Here is a 22567-nt window from a genome sequence, read left to right on the forward strand (position 1 = left end):
TTTAGTGGAATCAAGAAGCTCTTCAAGGGCACACCATTGAAATAAAATATTATTAGTCTCTTTGTTTGAGTGATAATGTCCTTTGGTAGTTTTGTGGTTGGTGATTGCTTGTCTATCCACCAAGAGTAGTCACTACATTACCAAAAGCAATAAGACAACGATAATAAAAGGCCAAACATGCATTAGAATAGAGACCTCAACTCACAACCAAAATCTCACACAATACCAAATCTAGTTCTAAAAAAGCTCCATCTTGGTGTTAAACAGTACTTAGCAAAGTTGAACTAAATTGAGAACACGTCTCTATTAAAACTCAACACAACTTTGGTAATATAGCCTAAATTTTATTTTTGGTCAAGAATCAGTAAGAGTGCAGAAGAATGTGAAAATCATGACGTAACCAAATTTGAAGGAAATGGAAGGAGACAAAAAACTCAGATGCATTATATTGATAAATAGCATGGCAAAGGAAGAGTTGATGCAGTACATTTTGCAAGCATGAGGTTTCAAACCCTAACCACCATGAAGGAGCCACTTTCCTCCAACAAGGTGCAATCAGTTGGAGATTTTTCCAACCCACCTTCCCTCCCTCGGGCAACAACTACCCAATGGCAGTACAAGTGCCAAAGACATAAATGGTCGTGTCACTGTCTACGATACGTGGCCTAGGAAAGAGGGTGAATCTCTTTCCCTTCTTCATGCCAGCAATCACCTAGTTCACAAACTTGATGCGGACGTAGCCTTACTTGCAAGTGGCCTCCATCTTGTCCTTCATATGCTGTCCAATATTGAAAAATATAAAGAGAATTAAACTTACAAAAACCTAGCATCTCAGAAGCCCACGACTACCCAAAATGTTCTAAATGTAGTACCATGACTATCAAACATCATCTAGATGTTGCACCAAAATAGCTATCAAAAAATACCAAAACCAATTTGAGAATACCAGCAACTATCCACCCAAACCTGGGTAATACTAGGCAGTATAGACATTACCAAAAGCTACTAGTTGATGATACCAACCCTAGTACCAAAAATAGCTAGACGCACTACCAAAAAGCACCAACTGAAGCAAAGAGTACCAATGAGAAAGTCCCACTAAGGACCATAACTACCAAAACATACCAAGGAGAGCATAAGGCCACCTACCACTACCAAGGTTACGTGCATGTTTCAGAAAAACCAAAAGTGTCTTGCTAGTAGCAAAAGCCGAGGTGACTAAAGTACCTATACTAGGAGGCACTACCAAACCTACCAAATCCCACCAAACTACCAAAAACTATTAGGTAGTGCCAAAACTTCCAAAAAAAATCAAAGAAATACCAAAAGTAGTATAAAAAAGCACCAACAAATCTACCAAAAACCATCAAGCAGCTTCCAGGCAGTACCAAGACTTCCTAAACCATTTTGATAATAACTGTAGGTAACAAGCCAAAGCTAACTAATACTAAACATTAGACAAATTGCCAAAAGCTACCAATAAGTACCATCCAATACAAAAACTACCAAAGTCTACCAAACTTTAAAAAAATTCTACCAAAGTTGGTCTCCTAAAGAGAACTACCAATGGTTCTCAAGTACCTGTAGTACCAAATACAAAGTGCATTGAGTGTATATGTTGCAATTCAACCTCTTTTTCAAATTGCTAGATGTTCTTGCCGATCCCAAGATGTCGCAACATGCACTGACTCCACCTCCTTTATCTCTTCATCCTTTGAGGGGATTGTCTATTGTAGCTCTTGGAGACGTGCTCCGTACAACTCAATGTCCTCCTTGATCCATGTGGCCGCAATATTGGACCCTTGGTACCTCAGTAATGCCTCCTCCTTTCACTAGATGGAAGCTCTCAGCTTCGATTCATGGTAGTCGAGGTCTTGCCATGCATCCTCTGCCCCAATGACTCCAAAGCAGCAATGTAATCACAAAGCAGCCTTGCCTACCCAAGGTTTGACTTTGTGCAAATGTTTCTCACACTCTTAATCTTGCGAGGCTTCTTGAAGGAAGGACACCACCCTAAGAGGCACCATTTGCCCTTCTCCAGCTCTTAATCTTACGCTCCAACCCTCCCAACGTGCTCTTATAGCACATCTATAACACACTCTCCCCAAACCTAGCCCATGCCACTTTGTGCCCCATAGGGTCTTCTTTAGTTGTTGCATGGCATTTTCAAATGCATAGCACCATACAACTTTGTTGTGATCTCACCACAAGTTGGAGAGGGAGGCCTTGATACACTTTGTGTAATTGCAACCTGCAATCATTCGCCAAGTGAGCTTGCACATGGTTCAAGTAGGTCTTGGCATTTTTCTAATACTTATACTTGAATACTGCCAACCACTGATCTTCGAAGAGGTCATCATCATCATCATCATCATTGAGAAAGAGAGAGAGAGTTCCTTTGACACTTAACTCTTGATGTTTAATGCATGATCCCTTTACAATACATAAGCTTCTTATGTAGATAGCCACATATCCTCAATCAAGTGTATGCCCATGAATCACTATACACTCCATTTACCTAGTCAACACTCACACGACACATGTTAGTGTATTCCTATGCATAAGCAACATTTAATATTTTCGCTCGACAATCCCCCTTCATTGCGGTGGTGCTATTCATGGTCATGATGCATGCTCGCAACATCTCGTGACCACCACCACTCAGGTGCACGTTGCCTCCGCGTGACCACCTATAAAAACGTGAACAAAGTAACTAAATGCATCGTGATTGTACATTGTTGTAGGCCTAGCATGTTCTACACATTTTTAAAAAATATTTGAGAAGAATCTACACCAATTCTCTCTCTTGGTCAGGGGCGATGAAGATCTCACGAGGGCGATGAAGGGCCGCCAAAAACATATGCTATGTTGTATTACATAAAAACCTTACATATATATTACATATATAGAGATCTTTAGCCATGCAAATTTAACTGAAAATCTTAAGCGGCAAGCACGAGCTTTGATTCTCTTTGATCTCTCTCTCTCTCTCTCTCTCTCTCTCTCTCTCTCTCTCTCTCCCGAGGTAGAGGTAGCGCTCCCTTGAGTCTCACAATGACATGCTGCGGAGGGCTACGCGAAACAAGGTGCAGGGTTAGAGCTAGTTCACCTGGGACATGGGTTGCGCACTTGTTGCAAACCAGCAACCGACTGCATTTCTGTTCACATGAGGAAGAGCTAGCCGCTGCCAACGTCGTGCACAAAGTGAAAAAGGTTTAATTATTTTGGCTTTTAGTGGTTTAGCAGGGCAAATATAACCACCTATGCGTGAGGTTCTTTGTCTTTTTCTGCGGTTGCCTGCTCGCTCCACCTCTTGAGCCGGAGCAAGAGTGGAAATTGGTTGCGAACCAATGGTGAAGAAATTTCATAAACTTCATCATGTGAACTAAAAGTGTGTGCAACTTGTGCGCAACCACCAGCCCATCTGAACTGGCCCTTAGGCGAGGGCAGGTGGAAGGTAGGTTGTGGTGTGGAGGGATCTTAGGGGAATCTTGATAGCCATCAAAGTCCTTTCCGTGTAGCGAATAGCGAGTAGCCAGACAAACGGTACTCGCCATGGAACTGGATACCCCCTCTCTCTTTCGTTGCTTGCTTGCATTGAGGTTGAGGTGACGGAACGCCTCAGACGATGAACGAGAGCGTCATGGCTACCCTTGCCGCGTCATGTGGGTTCATAACAGCGCCTGCTTTGTTAAAATCGCCAGGTACCTTGCATTTCAGACTGCGCGCTAGCCGCGTCAGGCCAGGTTCCCTTCGCGCGCTCGCAGCCTCCATCACAATAGATGCGCCTCAGGTTCTCTCTCTCTCTCTCTCTCTCTCTCTCTCTCTCTCTCACTCACACACACACACACACACACACACACACACACAATTTTTTTTTTGGTTGTAAATCGATTTGATTAATTTACTAGTGGGAAACTTCAAAGCGAGGAAAACACACTGAAAGGATCGTGTACAAGAGGAAGAACACAGAACTACCTCTCTCTCACACACACACACACACACACACACACACACACACACACACTTTTATAGACACATTTGGGGTGAAATGGACTCTTTAAGATGTGATCATGTTTTGTGGGTATTGCTCCTTGAGCTATCATTACCAAGACTCTGCACGTCGATACCTTACCCACCTCTACCAGAAGGCAAGCTTGCATCAGATCTCGAACTTTCACTTTCTCTCTAATGGGGTGTGTGCCACAATCCTGCAAGTGACCGAGGTCTGGTGAAAGCCGAATAGTGGGCTTAGCGAGGGTAGGCGAGGGGGTTGTGTCAAAGTGTCTCTTAGGCGAAGAGGCTGAGTCCTCCATCAGGGTCTACTGCTGCATAAGATCGAAGGGTTTTGGGCTAGGTTTAGGGGTGAGTGTGGTTGGAGTCACAACAGGGTTGGATTACATGTTTTGTAGTTGTATCTCGCTCTACTTTCTCAAATATTATGGCACCTTCTTTTTGTTATCTTAGAGGACCTGCTCTCTCATAGAGGCATCGTCAGCCGCCTAGTCGGATGTTCCTGCACTTTGGTTGTTACTCGAGTGCCCAATGTGTTGTCTAGCCATTGGGGATGAAGGCTAAAGTGGAGGAATGATTTCGTTGTGGATGAAGAACAAAGGGAGGACATGATCTCGTTGAGGATGAAGGACAAAGGGAGGACACGATGTGGACATATTGATTTTTTTGCATTCGTGGTAGAAGATTTTACAATAGTATCAAAGAAAAATTGCTTTTCTAGAGCTTCTTGTACATTTTTGGTTGCCGGATATGATGAGGTAATTGGGTTCTATATTTGGTATATATTTTATTTGCTCAATTTAGTTAGGTGCGCATTGCACTTAAGCCACGTGGAAAAGCTATTGCTTTAGGTTAGTGAGGGATCTGGTCTGACACCCTTGTGAGCTTCATAGAGGACTTGCATGCTTGGATAGGTCAATAGTTGTATATCCTCTCTCATAGAATATAAAGTCACTGAAGCATTCTCAACATGTGAACAACCTTTGAAGTCACTTAGGTTAATTTATTGGTAAATAAACCTCTTAACAATGGAGTTGTGGCTGTTTTATACTTCTTGACGTACTCTTCGTTTCCTATATACACAAGGCTACAAGCTTTCGCTCGGGCATCAGAAGATCACCAAAACCAATACCGCTAATCAGATACTGAAGCTGAAAACGCTAACACTATAGGCTGATGCTTGATGGTAGTGGGGTACTGATTGCAATGCAAGGGGTACTAGTTCAGGTGCTAGGGTACTGACTACTCATGCAAGGAGCATGAAGCATTTAGCCATCGTATCAACATTGTGCAAGGAAGCTAAAGCAAGTACTTGCTCTTTCAATGGAGCAAGGAGCCCCTTGGGGGTGGTTGGGACCATGTGGTGTCATGTCTCTTCTTCTTCTTTCTCTCTCTCATCGTGCTCAATTCTCTCAATTTTGCTCTTTCAATGGAGCAAGGAGCCCCTTGGGGGTGGTTGGGACCATGTGGTGTCATGTCTCTTCTTCTTCTTTCTCTCTCTCATCGTGCTCAATTCTCTCAATTGAAGTAAAGTAACCTTGTGTTTCTGCAAAGTATTATCCTTAAACCCTTTTGCTGCTCATGACATTGGTATTAGAGCTCTCGATGTGCTTTGGCTTCGCGAATCTAAGGAGAATCAAGAATCTAAGAAGAACCAAGAATCCGAGGAAACTCTATCAGTTTTTCTTCGCTCTCTATAGCAAAAAAGTTTCGAGTCCTTGCCTCGGACTATAACCCGTTGCCTACATATATTAGCAAGAATAGGTTTTTTATACCGAGAATCGATGATGTACTTGACAAGCTATAGGGTTCTACGTTGTCAGGCATTTTTTGGATGAGCATGAAGCCAGTAGATCATGCCAAAAAGCTTGCTAACTAGCCTCATGTATATGTGTACATAGTGCTTCGAGTTTTGGGAGTGACCATGTAAAAAGTCATGTACAAAGGTTTGGTTTTGCCGGGCTTGTGTACTAGTGTTTTGGGTTGTTCGAGTCTCCAAAATATGGTTTTCAATGAGTATTTCAGTCGTGCTTTATAGCTTGTGAATCGGACTTGTACATGAGTTATGTACGTCAGAAGTGGGCGGTCTCGATAGGAAGTGGTTGCAGATGCATTCGACAGAGGCAACTGCGCCAACTTGATGATCTAAAATTAGAAATGTTGAGATTTAAAATTTTTGGAGATAGCCGAAGTAATGGGCTCCAAGCCGTGCTTTACGGCGTCGCATTTAGTGCTCGGAGCGGTGCACTATGCTCTGGAAGTTGGTCTTGAGAAGGGGTCAAGCTGGAACTTTCCTGTGGAGAAGGAAGTTGGAGATTGTGGAGAGTGTGCCATGTGGCAATGGGATAATCCCACATGGGGGAGATTGGGCTCAAAGCAAGGGGTATAAGCGGGGGAGTGGGTACCCATTTAGGGTGTATCAAAGGAGAGAGTAGCTCTCTCAAACCTTGGCTATGGGGGCTCGTGGGCTTCTTGGGGGGGAAGATGGCGCCCTTTTGCCTTCACACTAGTTGTCCAAGCGTTTGACAATATCTATGCTTTGGGAAACTATACAGAAGAATCCGGTTTCTTAAAGATAATTGCTATGTAGTGGTGGAGTTCAATCGCGATATGCTCGCATGCTCCAAGGACCTGGCAAGCTTTCAAGACAGTATTTGCACTTAGTTATATGACTTCTCTCTTCGAAGTCCGGATCTTGGAAGAAGTCGACTTTGACAGATTTTCCTTATCTCCCATCTTTGACCAAGTAAGAAACGTGAGAGACTAGGGGCATGCATGTGTCATTTGTATTAGTTGCTTATTGGTTGTCTAAAGTTGATAGTGGTTATGGATCAGCCCATTCTCACATCTTTGGCATTTTTTCCGTCTCCTTTGTGTTTCTCTTTTTGTCTCACTTTTGCACATGTGCCCACTTTCACACACTAAACAGATTTAGTCTCAACACGTCTTCCTCCGTTTAACATTTGTTATATGGTAGCTTCCCATGAGGCCCTCTATATAAGTGTAGAGACCATGCAATGGTTGAAAATATAAATGAATCATACATCAATGATCGTTTACAATGCAAACCTATTTCTCCGGCCTTGATTTGCCCGAGCATAAAAAGATTAAGCTTTTCTCTGGTGGCAACAACGAATTGCAGATCGAAAAATCGATTCGATGTGGGATAGAATCCCATATGTAGTCCACAAGGCATTCATACTTGCAAATGATGTGTGCTCCTCTCTGCTGTTTAGGTCAATTGATGCCTTGCTGCAAATATCTCTCAGTTTCATAAATTGACACGGGAAATTAAGCCCTTAAGCTTTACTGACTTGTTACGCTGCTACTTCAACGGCCTTGAATCCACTTTCGAGATTCGTTTCTCGCAAAAATATTGACTTCTATTAAAATTAAACTTATTTTTTGGGTTTTCGGTTGAAAGAAAACTAATTTTTTTTGTAAACATTTATGTTTCATAGAATTCTTAGCGAAAATGACTCTTTTTCTTTTTTGGCGTGGAGTTTCTATGTTGCATGAGCTATTGGTTGTGACGTTGAAGTGAGTGCTCTTGCATAAGTGCTTGTGGCTAGCTTCAACAACCATACCGTTGCTTTATCTCTTCTCCTCGTCCTTCTCTTTGTCATTCTCTCCCTTGTTCTCTTGCTTCTTCTTCCCCCCCCCCCCCCCCCCCCCTCCTTCCTTCTCATGACACACTTTCCTTACTAGGCTCTCTTGCTGCTGTTGCTGCTCTTTGCTTTACGCTTATGCTACACATATAATAAGCTTAGGATAGGCTTCATTTAATAAAGCCACGTGGCTTACACCACTAGTTGCCTTTAAATACCGTAGCGTTCGAAGAGCCTGCTCCAAATGTGACTTGGGGGGTTTTTGCATGAAATAATGTAGAAGTCCCTTTGGGAAATTGACATCAAATCGGGTGTTGAGTACCCAAATGAGAGAACCGACCAGTTTTCGATACTGGGAAATTGACATCAAACCGGGTGTTGAGTACCCAAATGAGAGAATCGACCAGTTTTCGATAGTGTGTAGCAACTGCTACAACTGGGAGATCAAATTGTGACAACTTTTGATTGGGATGCACAGGAGTTGAGATAGGTTTGCACTTAGTCATACCAAATGCTTCTAACAATTCTTGGATATAGCACTCCTCGGAGAGAAAGATGCCCCCTGCTGTCTGCCATAACTCCAATCCAAGAAAGTGATGAAGCAAGCCAAGATTTGCCATCTCAAATTCCTTAGCCAAGGTCTCCATAGTACTATGGATGTGCTCAAAATGGCTACCTGTAATCACAAGATCGTCCACATAGAGGATAACAAGTGTCACCAATCCTCCCTCAAGGTAAAAGTATAAATGTGGGTGTGCAGAAGATTGTTGAAAGGAGTGTCGAAGGAAGAAAGAGTCTTTCTTCTGATACCATGCTCGAGGGGATTGCTTTAGGCCGTAGAGAGCTTTTAGCAACCTACAAAACATTCGGTGAAGTCTGGATCCTCGAACTTTGTAGGCTGCTCCACATACACCTCCTCCTCTAGATCACCATTGAGGAATGCCGAAACAATATTCATATGAAAAACCGGCCACCCTAAAAAGACAACAAGGGCAAAAGCTATCTGTATGCTCGCCATTCTTGCCGTGAGTGCAAAGATCTCATCATATTCCACACCAGGTTTGTGAGAGAAGCCCTTGGCAACTAGTCTTGCCTTGTGCTTGTCCAAAGAATCATTAGATTTGTACTTCGGTACCCATTTGATACTAATCACTTTCCACTTGGCAGGCCGTGGAACCAACTCCCGAGTGTTGTTCTTCTTGATGGAATCAAGTTTTTTCTGCAAGGCTAACTTCCACTTTGGTCGTGAAAGTGCCTCTTGAATTGTAAGCTGGTCTCTGTTCTTGATCATTGTAGACATCAAAGCATAGTTCACCTGTAATAAAGTCCCATCTACCTCAGCAACACGAAGTCGCTAAGATCATCATGTAGTTCCGGCTTCACGCCAATCGGGTGAAAATCCTGAAGGTGCCAAATCTCTCAAAGTCTCTAATAGCCACTGTCTTGTCTTGCTCCTTAGGAGAGGAGCTATTGGTATATCTGGCTCCAACTTTGCATTGTGATGAGAACCACTGTCATTTGCATCGGGAACATCTATCTCATGGGTTACAATGTGCCGTTGGTCAGATACGGACATCTTCACACGAGCTTGAGTTTGAAACTGGTAGATTAAAAGGGATACCAACAGCTAGCCGCATATGTCGGAGCCAGAGACAAAGATGCATTATATATGTTAGTGCACAATGTATTACGAGATATGGGGGCGCTTCCATTGTCTATTGAGAGAGGGTTTCAGACCTTTCTCTAGTGTCATGAGCTATCACAACCAGAGATGTCTTGGATTGTATCTACTTGAGTTACATAGACACAGAGAGAGTTTACTGAGGAGTGTTAGGTGAAGTCGGTGTGCCTCACCGTGCTTTGTCCGTGTCCTTCGGCTAGTGTCTGGCAGCCCACATTTATCTCTTTATTCTTTATACATACAAAGAATAAGGAGCTCTCACTCATTCTCACATTGTGCTCATACATTGAGATTTGGGAGCTCCACCCACATCCCGTGTACTCTCTCTCTCTCTCTCTCTCTCTCTCTCTCTCTCTCTCTCTCTTCCCTTCTCACTCCGGACACGCACCGCATTCGCACACTCACAATTGTTATCAGAGCTTTGGCGACGCGTGCGACGGCTTCCGGACTAGATGGAAGCGACGGAGCTCGGCTATGGCGGCTTGAGCTTGACGGAGGTGGATACGGCTCGACAACGTCAGATCCCAGCTTAAACATGTATATTCAGCTTGTGTAGAGCTTGTGCAGCAAGCCATTGCTGAATTTTACAAAGAAAGAGCTGAAACAAGAACTGTTGCAGCTCGTTTTTGCTGTTTTTGGCTTCCGAAACAGTATTTTTTGCATATCGCCGTCACACGGAGTCGGATGAATATGATCCAGGAATTTAGGTTGGGGTTTTGGCATTCCGGCACGTTCCGGACACGCTGGTTACATCAGAATTTTAAAATTCTGAGTGTTGAATTTTTTGTAACAGCTTGTCAACAATCTCCACATATCGAGGTTTTGTAGTTTGATTCGTACAGTGTAGAGAGTGATGCAGTTTACATCTTTGGCTATGTATGGAACACTGTGGTGCTATTTGAGAGAGAAATCATCTTGTTTTTGCGTATGCAAGTGATACTTTGGGATATGAATTTCGGATTGTTATACATCCGGATGTGGTTTCATGCGCACTGTTTGATTGTGTGGGGCTTTTCAGAGAGCTTTTTTAGCACGGTTTTGAGCAATTTCATGCTATGTAGTATGATTATGCGGATACAGTTTGAGCTAGCCATAGCTCGTAGGTAGTAGGTTTACAGGTTTGTAGTTTTTGGACAGGTACATGTCCGTAGAGCTACTCGGTCAGGAGTGAGTCAATTTCCAGGCTTTTGGCATTTCATGTAGACCATTTGTGAATTTTGCTACTGAGGCAATGTCTATTGTCATGTGTATTTGGTGAGATTTTTTGACTTTTGGCTAAGTTTCCAAGGGAAACTCTATCGGATTTTTCCCAAGAGTTCTTGCCATGGTTTGCGTATTCGTAGTTTGCTCTCTGAGTGTATAGTGGTCGATATATTCCCACTTTGATAGTGATCGAGTGTTTACTCTCACTTTAACAGGTTTTGTCAGTTTAGACACAGTTTAATGTTCTTGTACCCACTCTCGCAGGAGCGAGGAGAGGCTATTGCAGAGGCTAGTGAGCTTGACCGTTTGCTCACTTTCTTTGCTTGAGATAGTGGTTTGCTCTCGGGTGGGAGAGTCTTGTGATCTCGAGCATTGCTTGTCATAGTTTTGGCATGGATAATGGTGTCACGTGACACATCCAACCCTATGTGTCCGTGGACAAGCTACAACATGATGAGGGTTCAGTCAGTCCAGTCAGTCTAGACCGTGCATGCCCAGTCACTTAGCATAGGTGCATATCCTCTGGTTGCACACAGCATGATCATCAGTATTCCCTTCAGAATCCATCAGAATCAGTTAGGGAAATTTTCCAGTGCATTTAGCCTATTTTTCCTATTTTTGGTATTTTCACTTATTATTTTTAAGTGACTTTCCAACAAAAGTAGGTAGGGCAATTTTGCTAAGTTAATATATAAGCAAACCCTAGTTAGCACTTCCTGGCAGAAGAGGCAGCAGGAGCACATGCTCAACATGCACCTTCTCAGCAGAACCCCCAAGTGACCTAGCGTTTTTGCTCCCAAGCAACAGCCTAGCGTTTTTGGATCAGATCACCGTAGATCAGCCAACGTTTTGCATTTGCAGAGCCACGGCGACAAGACCACAGCAGATTAGCCTAGTGTTTTTGCATCTGCAGAATCCCGACAATAGAAACACCAGAATTCAGCCCTAGCGTTTTTGGTTGCAGATCAGCCCCGTCGTTTTGCACCTTCATCGCGACGGAAAGTCAAGAACCACCAGCGTTTTCAGTTTTCAGCAGTTAGACTTCGCAGATCAAGTCCCGAACCTCGCAGATCTCACCTTCCCGCAGCAGTTCCTCGCCGCACGGTCAGTTACCGCAAGGTTTACAGTTTCAGCCCGGAAAACGCAGATATTCAGCATCTGCGTTTTCAGCGCGTCGTCGTCGCATCGTCGTCATCGACATAAAGTCAGAATTCAGTAGTAGAAAGATTACAGATTTCAGCCATTAGGTTGATGTCGTCATCACCGTCGTCGTCATCGGCATAGTCTCAGGTTGCATCAATCCATTGCATCCGCATTATACCACTTTGTGCAATCATAAGTAGACCACTCGCCGACGAGAGTGGGGCCTTCGGAGGAGGGTTTTACGTCTCTGGTGTCGTATCTCTCTTCTCTCTCTATTTCTCAGTCTCATTCACTTGCGCGCACGGTGTCCATTCACTTTGTTTGTGATCATAGCACTTTCCATTAAGAACGGAAGGCTCTCCCTTCCATAAGAACTAAAAGGAACCTTGAGCATAGTTCGGAGCACTCATCTTGAGCAAAGCGCAAACAATCATTCCGTTGCACCTTACAAATGGACACTTCAGGTTAGAGGTGGTTCTCGCTCACGATCGCGACTGACATGTTGGCAGTGCGGCCACGATGGGCATATTAGGCACCGCTGCTTTAGGCGTATAAGGCAACAGAAGAGGCAGATGCGTGATGCTACTATGAGGACAGATGCTAGAGAGTATCCATGTGATGGGCATGTCACTTTAGAGTTTAGCTTGCCTTCAGACTACTTTGTGTCTTGGGATAGCACATTGTGAAACCGGCCCGTAGGGCGGTTGGCGTCGACTTTTTTCACCCGAAATTCTTTACTTTAGACACACACACAGAGCACTTTGCAAAGGTAACCTGTAACGGGAATTACCACTTAATCACACACACGGTTCGGAAGCTAGAATGCTCCGAGCAGACACCGACAACCTGTAGGCCCCAAAATTGGCGCCCCTTTCGGTATTTCTTTATTCTTTATCAAAGGGAATAAAACCTGTGATCTCCCACAAGCTGCCCCGCACAATCTAGGCTAAGAAACACCTGTTCTGGCCCGATTTCAGCAGCATAACTGTACTAGGACGCTTCACAGTCAGTATCCCCACACAATAGGTGACTTTCCCGACGCATACGGACACTTTGCAAAACCTGGCGAGAATCTGCAGCACGCTGAATTCTCTGTTTTCTGCCCCAAAAATGCGCGAGTTCACCTGTACAGCGGTCCCCTTGCGTCCCCGAACCTCATGGGGGTATTAGGGTCCGTTTAGGGCTGAAACCCTAAACCTGCAAAAATACACAGCAGGCTGTAATTCCCTGTTTTGGGCTCTGTTTCACGTGCCGGTCGCATCTGTAGCAAGACCTCGAGCTCCCGCACCTGTAGGGCTACTTGCCCTTTGAATCGGACGAGATTTCTGGCATGAAACCTCTCCGAATTCACCTGTACCTTCGGGGGATTAGCCGCTAGCTAATCCAGTACCTGTGCAAGAGGCTCTTGCCTCGGCAATGCGCATGAACCCACATAACTGTACATTGGTCAAATGAAAAGCCCACTAGTGGGGCATAACATACTGCTCGTAGGGGAGAGAGAGGGCAATGCGTAGCGTACAGGGCATCACTCCTGGCACCGCACTGTACATAAGAGGGAAAGGAAGCACTCCATAGCTCTTAACCTGTGACAGATTGCAAATGAAGCCTCTCCCAGCTTAAAAATCAGCGCCCAATTTTCTGGAGGAGGAAAGTCCATGGAAAACTGACACTTGGCGCATTTACAAGCATTTTCCCGTTTCGGGTTCGCCGTTTAAAAATATCCTGACCGGTTGCCCAATTGACTTCGCGGCAAAGTTGTAAAACGTTCCCCTAGTCATACCAGAGCTAATGACGCGAACACATTTCACGGCCCAAAATAGTAGTTCCCTAAATTTTAGGAGATGCTTCCGTTGGGCTCCCACTGGTCTTCTGATCATCTATCCTCATTGGGACCGCATCCAAAAGCGCAATGTGGCCCAAGTATTGGATACTTTCAGTTGGTAGTCCCACCTTGACTTTATGTCTTAATTGAGTTCACTTCCTAGTATCCACCAACTTACTAAGTGCGACGGGGGGACCTATATGATCTTGCTCTGAGCCTAGACATCCTCTTACCATACGAATTTCAGTGCCGACCACTTCCTATCTGCGGGTGAAACTACCGTTCACATTGGCCATACAATGTCCGACCGTTTGCTACTTCAAAAAGAGGGTCTCAAAACAAATAAAATAAAACCCATTGGAAAGAAACCAACAACTAAGGTTAGCAGTTGCCACATCCTTGTGACATGGTTAATAACTGCCACGTCCTCGTGACATACCCTCCTCTTGAAATCGCAAACTTCCTCGATTGCATACCATAAATACACGCCACTGATGATCTTGTGCTATTAACACTCTTTTATCATCGCATGTATCCGCAAGAAAGGTCGTAACATACATAGATACAAATGACTTAATGAGACCTTCATACTTTTGCCATTTCCATCTATGGCACTGAATTCATATGTACATTTGATGTACTAGCTCTATCATTACCCCTCCCTTGCACACGTTGGGTTGGGGCATAAGTTGGGTTGGGGCATAAGTAGGCTGTAACCCAAAGGCTTTCAAGGTAAAGCTGCAATACATTTGGTGACTCTAACAGTTCATGCTCTTCCATCCACTTTGCATCCATAGGCGGATAGTTCTTGAACTTCACCAAATAGCGTCTTGCAACTTGTCCTTTAACTTTTCTGTCCTTGTGTGCCAAAATTTGCTCAGGTACCTGGATCTCATCAAGTTCCTCAACTTCTGGTTGATCCTCAAGTGGCATATCTTCTGGCACATCACCCACGAAGGGTCTTAGAAGATTCACGTGAAACGCATTATGAATCTTCCACGCATCAGACAATTTCAGCCTGTAAGCCACATCACTGATCTTGTCAAGCACTTGAAAAGGCCCATAGTAATGCATGCTGAGCTTAGGAAACAGCCGTTCCTTGCCCTTCATCTTCTTTAACCTTGCCTTTTCGAACCTTAACAGAACCCAATCACGAGGTGATAGTAGCAATTCACGACGGTGACGATCAGCAGCCTTTTTCTGTTTTGCCTGAGTCTTCTCCAAGGCAACTTTAATCTTCTTATACATCTCATCCATGTTCTCAACATATCGATCTGCCTCAAAGATCTTGTCCTTTGTATGCAAAATGGGAGGAACCTTTTTGTCGCCTTCAACAATCTCAAAAGGTGCTTTGCTAGTAGACGAATGCACCGTATTATTGTACGCATACTCAAGCAGAGGCAAATACTGTTCTCACTTGCCCTTATTATCTGACACATAGCATTTCAGCAGATCTAAGACAATAGAATTAGCCTCTTCTGACTGTCCATTAGTTTGTGGATGAAGCGAAGATGAAAACTTGAGCGTAGTGCCCATGTTCTCAAACAATCCTCTCCAGAACAAACTGGTCATGCGAGGATCACGATCATTGATAATCGATTGTGGCATACCATGGTACTTAAACACATTGTACATGAACAAGCGTGCCATCTGATTAGATTTTATCTTCTTCCTGACATGGATAAAATGGGCCTGCTTGCTGAACCTGCAGATAATGGTCCATATACCATCATTCCCTGTTGGTGTCCTTGGAAGATCAAAGATAAAGTCCATAGCAATGCTTTCCCATGGCTTATCCGGAATCGGCAGTGGTTGTAACAACCCTGGTGCCTTTTGCCTGTCAAACTTGACCTTTTGGCAAACTATGCATGCTCGCACAAAGGCATCCACATCTCTCCTCAAGGTAGGCCAATAGAAGAACGTCTCTACCGCTTTAACTGTTGCATCAATGCCACGATGCCGTGCATACGGTGGGACATGACTCTCTTCCATGACCTTATGTCGCAGTGGCCTAGTGACACAAAGTCTGCCATGCATCATCATAAAACCATCTCTGAGGAGGTAGTGCTCGTGATGTTGCCCCTCTTGTAACTGTTCAAAGATCCTTGCAAAATCTTCATCAGCAGTATACTGTTCCTTCATGTCATCTAACTCATGATGATAAGGAATTGACACAGCTGAAATTTGTGGCTTTCTTGATAACGCATTAGCCACAACATTCTTCTTGCCTTCCACATGCATAATCTGGAAGTGGAACATGGAAAGAATGTTTGCCCATCGCATATGCTTTTCGGATAACTTTGACTGTGTCAAGAAGTATCGCAAGGTCCGATGATTTGTTTGGACAACAAAATCAACACCTAAGAGGTAGTGCTTTCAGCTAGAAAGCGCATGAATCACGGCCAAGAGCTCTTTCTCATAGACTTGTATAGTCCTCTCAGGCCCTTGCAAAATTCGGCTTTCATAAGCTACTACCCGTCCATCTTGCATTAGCACTGCTCCGATGCCACTGCCACACGCGTCACACTCGACCACAAATGACTTCCTGAGATCTGGCAAAACAATAACTGGATTTGAAGTCAACTTTTCCTTTAAGAGACTAAAAGCTGAAATCTCTTTTTGGGTCCATTTGAAAGTGACCTCTTTCTTTTGCAATGCGTGAAGAGGCGATGCTATCTCTGCAAAATTTCTAATAAACCTTCTATAGTAGGAACACCATCCCAAGAAGCTTCTGACATCGTGCACAGTGTTCAAGTCTGGCCATGTCTTGATAGCTTCGACCTTTGCGGGATCCATTCTAACACCATCCTTTGAGACTATGTGGCCCAGAAAGTGGATCTCTTCGAGGAAGAATTCACTTTTCTTAGGATTGACAAGTAACCTGTGACTGCGAAGGTCTTCGAACACAATGGTCAAGTGACGCCTATGCTCCTCTTCATTCTTCGAATACACTATCATGTCATCGAAGAACGTTCCAACAAACTGTTGATGCGAGCGGAAAATCCGGTCCATCATTCTGTTGAACGTGGCAGGAGCATTTGTTAGCCCAAACGGCATCACTAGAAACTCATAAAGACCAAATGTCGTTCTAAACGCAGTCTCGTGCACATCCGCTGGCCTTATACGAATCTGATGGTACCCACTCTTAAGGTCTATCCTGCTGAAAATTGCAGCACCCTCTAAACGATTGAGAATATCATCAATTCTAGGAATAGGGAACCTATTCTTGATGGTATTCTTATTCAACGCACGGTAATCAATACACATGTGCCATGAGCCATCCTTCTTCTGCACTAGGAGCACTGGGGAGCAAAAGGGTGAAGAACTAGGCTGAATCAGCCCCTTCTCTAATAACTCCTCAACCCGGCCCATAATCTCTTTCTGCTGCGCGGCACTAACCCTATAGGGAGGTCTATTTGGTGGGCTACACCCTGGCACCAAATCTATGCGATGGTCCTCAGGTCTCTCTGGCGGCAATTGCGATGGTAATGAATCAGAAAAACAGTCACTAAACGTTTGCAAAAATGCTGACCTTTCTTTATCTAACACAGATAAATTTGACTGATCACTATCTGAGACATCAATGATCACGTGCAAAAATCAAGTACATAGAAAGATGATTCTTTATTACAAAAGTGATAGCAGAAGCAGATACAATAGGGACTGACTCTCCTTTAAGCTTTACATCCAAGATGTGAGTTTTGCCCCTATGCTGTACAGTGATCTTTTTGTTGTAGGCATCCAAGACTCCATGCACTCGGAACATCCACGGGATCCCCAACAAGGCGTCACAACCTTCCAGCGGCATGATGTAAAACTCTTTAGTGTCCACATACGATTGAATATGCAGACGCAGTTTTCCAATGATGGGAGTAACACACTCTGAGTGGCCAAGAGATGCCAACCCTGCCTCTGCTGTGTACCCCATCTCTTCAGCTCTGATGCCCAGCTTCATAGCTAACTCTGGTGAGATAAAGTTGGCTTTGGCACCTGGATCAAAGAAGATGAGTGCCGTCTGATCCCTAACTTTACCCCATGTCCTGCATAACTCACTGGCATCTGTGCTGGGCCTGTCACCCACCATGTCTGGCACTAAAGCTGCCGTGGGTTTTGGCTTCTTGCCTTTTTGGTCTTCTTTATCCTCTGAGTCAGCTGGCCTTTTCCTTTGTGGACAATTGATAGAAAAGTGACCAGGCTGCTCGCATATAAAGCATTTGTTCTCAGCCATTAGGACCTTCTTTTCCTTGAGCGACTTGCGCACAAAAGGCTTCCTTTTCTGTTTCTTTGCCTGCGCTCCAGAAGTCCCGGTTGAATCCTTGTCTTTGGTGGCCTTTTCTGACCCCTGTGACGCATCAGGAGCCGTTTTCACAAAGGGCTTCTTCGCTGAATTTTTCTTTTGCTGCCCTCCTTTGTCACTGCTCGGAAATCCACCGTCCTCTCCTTTCAACAAGGCAAGACCGGTGTTCGCAACTTCCATAAGCTGAGTAAGGGTAGCCACTCTGTTCTTTGTACAGTAACCGCGAAGCCCTTTAGGCAGCCCACAACAATACTTCTCTATCTGCTCTGTCAATGGCACAAATCTGTAGGAGGTCATTGAGAGTAACGCTTTACAAAACCTCCTATTGTACTCCAGCAAGCTCTTGCACGAAGCTGAAGTAAGCTGGTGCCAATCTGTCATGACGTCGGCTTCAAATTCATTTGACAGCCAAGTAGATGCAAACATTTGCTTGAAGTAAACCCAAGTGGCGGGTGCCTGTCCTTGCATTAACAAAGTCGTCCACCATGTAAGCGCATTGTCCTTTAAGAAAGTGGCAGCTTTCCTAACCTTCGAGGCCTCTGTAAAATTCCCTCCCGCATAAGCTGTATCAAACTGTTGGAGGAAAGTGAGGGCCTTTGTCTTATCCTCGAAACCACTGAAGGTACTGAACTTTACCGTTGCACCACCTTCTTTGTAAGCCTTCGGCTTCTCTAGTGCCCCCAAGTTGTCATACGGAATGGTCTGCAACATGGGCACTGTAGTAGGCATGATTGGCACACCTTGGCCATTCACATTTTGCGTCAGAGGTGCGATATCTGGCTGCTGTCCAGAAAAACCAGCCATGCCAAAATGACCCTGTGGCACCCCAAACTAGCCGTGGTTGCTCTGAAAATCCTGCTGCATGCCGATACTACCATACATGGGGTTTGGCATAATGCCTTGCATACCCCCGAACACTGTTCCTGGCATGTACGGCTGACTTCCAGGCGCATAACCAGCCATACTTTGGAACATTGATCCACCCCCGAAATACCCAGGATGTACCGTGGGTGGTGGAAAAACTGAGTGCATTGCCTGATATCCAGCTCCCTGTCCATTCAAGACAGCATGCTGGCTCTGAAAGGTGGCGGGTTGAACTGGCATAACTTGTGGAATAGGCGTTCTAGCCACCTGTTCAAGCACGAGAGAAACCGGCTTTGGAGCCCCCGACTCCGCAACATGCGAGTGTTCCCTTTCCTCCTGCGCCACATGAAGTACCTGGGCTTGAGCATCAACAAGTTCCGTACGCGGCGTAGGTTGCCTATTTTGCTGTTGCACTGGTGGCGCTTGCAAGAATTCCATAAACCTCGGATTCTGCACCAGCTGCGAAAAGACATTCACCGCGGCAACTAATTGAGTTTTGAATGCATCATCCTCAAGTTGCCCAGTCATAAAGCCCTGTACTACTGAAAGGACATTCACATTGACAGGAGGTACAGACTGACGTGGCCGTGAGCTCTCGCCAATCTCAAAAACCATAGGAATCTCCTGCCTGTCCTCTGAAGAGGAACGCTCTTCCATAATTCCCTTCTCCTTGTCGGCCATAGTGTAATCCCCGCGTTCCTGCACTCTGTGTCTTTATCCCAAAACAATCTAGGCTCACTCTTTAAGGAAAAAGTGATTGATATCCCGACAATGGAACCATGAAACCGGCCCGTAGGGCGGTAGGCGTCGACTTTTTTCACCCGAAATTCTTTACTTTAGACACACACAGAGCACTTTGCAAAGGTAACCTGTAACGGGAATTACCACTTAATCACACACACGGTTCGGAAGCTAGAATGCTCCGAGCAGACACCGACAACCTGTAGGTCCCAAAATTGGCGCCCCTTTCGGTATTTCTTTATTCTTTATCAAAGGGAATAAAACCCGTGATCTCCCACAAGCTGCCCCGCACAATCTAGGCTAAGAAACACCTGTTCTGGCCCGATTTCGGCAGCATAACTGTACTAGGACGCTTCACAGTCAGTATCCCCACACAATAGGTGACTTTCCCGATGCATACGGACACTTTGCAAAACCTGGCGAGAATCTGCAGCACGCTGAATTCTCTGTTTTCTGCCCCGAAAATGCGCCAGTTCACCTGTACAGCAGTCCCCTTGCGTCCCCGAACCTCCTGGTGGTATTAGGGTCCGTTTAGGGCCGAAACCCTAAACCTGCAAAAATACACAGCAGGCTGTAATTCCCTGTTTTGGGCTCCGTTTCACGTGCCGGTCGCATCTGTAGCAAGACCTCGAGCTCCCGCACCTGTAGGGCTACTTGCCCTTTGAATCGGACGAGATTTCTGGCATGAAACCTCTCCGAATTCACCTGTACCTGCGGGGGATTAGCTGCTAGCTAATCCAGTACCTGTGCAAGAGGCTCTTGCCTCGGCAATCGCACATGAACCCACATAACTGTACATTGGTCAAATGAAAAGCCCACTAGTGGGGCATAACATACTGCTCGTAGGGGAGAGAGAGGGCAGTGCGTAGCGAACAGGGCATCACTCCTGGCACCGCACTGTACATAAGAGGGAAAGGAAGCACTCCATAGCTCTTAACCTGTGACAGATTGCAAATGAAGCCTCTCCCAACTTAAAAATCAGCGCCCAATTTTTTGGAGGAGGAAAGTCCATGGAAAACTGACACTTGGCGCATTTACAAGCATTTTCCTGTTTCGGGTTCGCCGTTTAAAAATATCCTGACCGGTTGCCCAGTTGACTTCGCGGCAAAGTTGTAAAACGTTCCCCTAGTCATACCAGAGCTAATGACGCGAACACATTTCACGGCCCAAAATAGTAGTTCCCTAAATTTTAGGAGATGCTTCCGTTGGGCTCCCACTGGTCTTCTGACCATCTATCCTCATTGGGACCGCATCCAAAAGTGCAATGTGGCCCAAGTATTGGATACTTTCAGTTGGTAGTCCCACCTTGACTTTATGTCTTAATTGAGTTCACTTCCTAGTATCCACCAACTTACTAAGTGCGACGGGGGGACCTATATGATCTTGCTCTGAGCCTAGACATCCTCTTACCATACAAATTCCAGTGCCGACCACTTCCTATCTGCGGGTGAAACTACCGTTCACATTGGCCATACATTGTCCGACCGTTTGCTACTTCAAAAAGAGGGTCTCAAAACAAATAAAATAAACCCCATTGGAAAGAAACCAACAACTAAGGTTAGCAGTTGCCACATCCTTGTGACATGGTTAATAACTGCCACGTCCTCGTGACACATTGTCTATGTGCTTTCTACTAGACGAGCATGCAATTTTTCACGCGACGCCACGTCGTGATTTGTTTTGCTCTTTCTCTAGCGGGAGATTTGGTTGTGTGTAGTTTGCTGATGGTTCAACATATGACATAGAGAGTGTTGGAGAGGTATGCATGTCTTTACCTAGTGGTGCATTGCTTACGCTACGAGATGTACGTTATGTACCAGGACTCAGCCAGAGTCTCATTTCAGTGCATCATTTGCAGAGTAGTGGACATTGTATACTGCTTGGAGAGCGATCATTTTAGATGCATAGGGGATCACTGGTGATAGTCAGAGGTTCTAGGAGTGGTCTAGTATACCCTTTGCATATTTCTGAAACAGGAGGCGGTGTAGTCTCTGTGTATTTGCAGCCATGTTTGGAGCGAGAGACAAGGCGTGTCTCTTTTGCGGATGTGTTGCATGGAGAGCAGGTTGTGCATTTGTCTTGTGGTGACATTCATGCAGACAATGGTATCTGTGGGAATGCACAGCTTTGTCAGTCATCAGTTGAGGTGACATCAGTTGAGCCAGAGACTGATGCATTATTCTATTATGCGTCTGATACGTTTGAGGGTGATAGTGTCCTTCAGATAGCTGTGTGATTGGAGTGGTGCTGATCTTTTGGTTTTGCAGTCATCCTCAACAGATATGCCTTTGCCAGACGATGCTGATGTTCCAAGACGGGCACCATGTGCCAATAGAAAAGAACAGACTGAACAGACTCTTAGCACTTTAATAACAACTGAACTTAGAGAGAGAGAGAGAGAGAGAGAGAGAGAGAGAGAGACGACGCGCGACAGAGTGGCGGAATTCTACCCCAGAGAGTATTGGCCCCAAACCTTTGCTCCTCTTTCGGTATTTCTTTCTATTACTGCTGATTCACAAAGTACAACAGCCGGGGAGCACCTCTTCTACAATCTGCGCGCTGAAGAGTGCCAGAGAGGGCCCAAAGCTCATATTTAAAGTCCCAAAGCCTAAAAGCATCAGATATGAAAAACTGACCCCAAAAAAACACTTTCCTAAAATTTGCGGGATTTCCCTAAAAATCTGCTGCGAATTGTGGAACGTCTGTACAGGTGCCACATCATCATATTTTGATGTGCAAAGTCTAAGGAGTGTGTACTGCTTTATTTTTAATGTCTTTATGTCACTTTGGGCCCCATCGGACGGGGTCCCCATAAGTTGGTAGGACTTCTTCTTCTGTAACTTGATCTTCTTAGTGTTTAGGCCCCTCGGCTGTCACAAAGTGATGACGTGGCGGATAGCAGAAACCCTAATTTCTGCCAGAAACCCTAATTTCCAGAAATCGCGGAGGCTGAAAAAAAAAGAGGAAAATGATGAGCGACGCAAATTTCGCTTTTTCTCTACTTAATGAGAAAGAGAGAGAGAATGCTTTTGCTTTCAAGTTTTGACTCTCTGTGAGAGTGAGAGAGCAATTGCTTTTGATTTGAAGCTTTTGGGAATCCCTTGTAACCTTTAAATTAGTGGTGAGGGCCTCACTTCTCAGGGCATCTGGACTCAGAGTCTGAGAGTGAACCCCGAGCCACTCTCTTGTACTTT

General features: G+C 44.9%; 1 protein-coding gene across 1 annotated transcript in view; it reads left to right on the plus strand.

Annotated features, from left to right (window-relative positions):
* The first annotated feature begins 3509 nt into the window (after positions 1-3509).
* LOC147436515 (putative methyltransferase At2g41040, chloroplastic) overlaps positions 3510-22567 on the plus strand; it is a 73042-nt gene continuing 53984 nt past the window's right edge. Inside the window, exon 1 of the mRNA XM_086489390.1 lies at positions 3510-3793. Coding sequence (XP_086345516.1) covers positions 3629-3793 — 165 coding nt within the window. The 5' untranslated portion in view covers positions 3510-3628. The remainder of the gene's footprint in view (positions 3794-22567) is intronic.

This window comes from Adiantum capillus-veneris, chromosome 18 (genome assembly GCF_014529385.1).
Source record: "Adiantum capillus-veneris isolate H3 chromosome 18, ASM1452938v2, whole genome shotgun sequence".
In the NCBI taxonomy this organism is placed as follows: Eukaryota; Viridiplantae; Streptophyta; class Polypodiopsida; order Polypodiales; family Pteridaceae; genus Adiantum; species Adiantum capillus-veneris.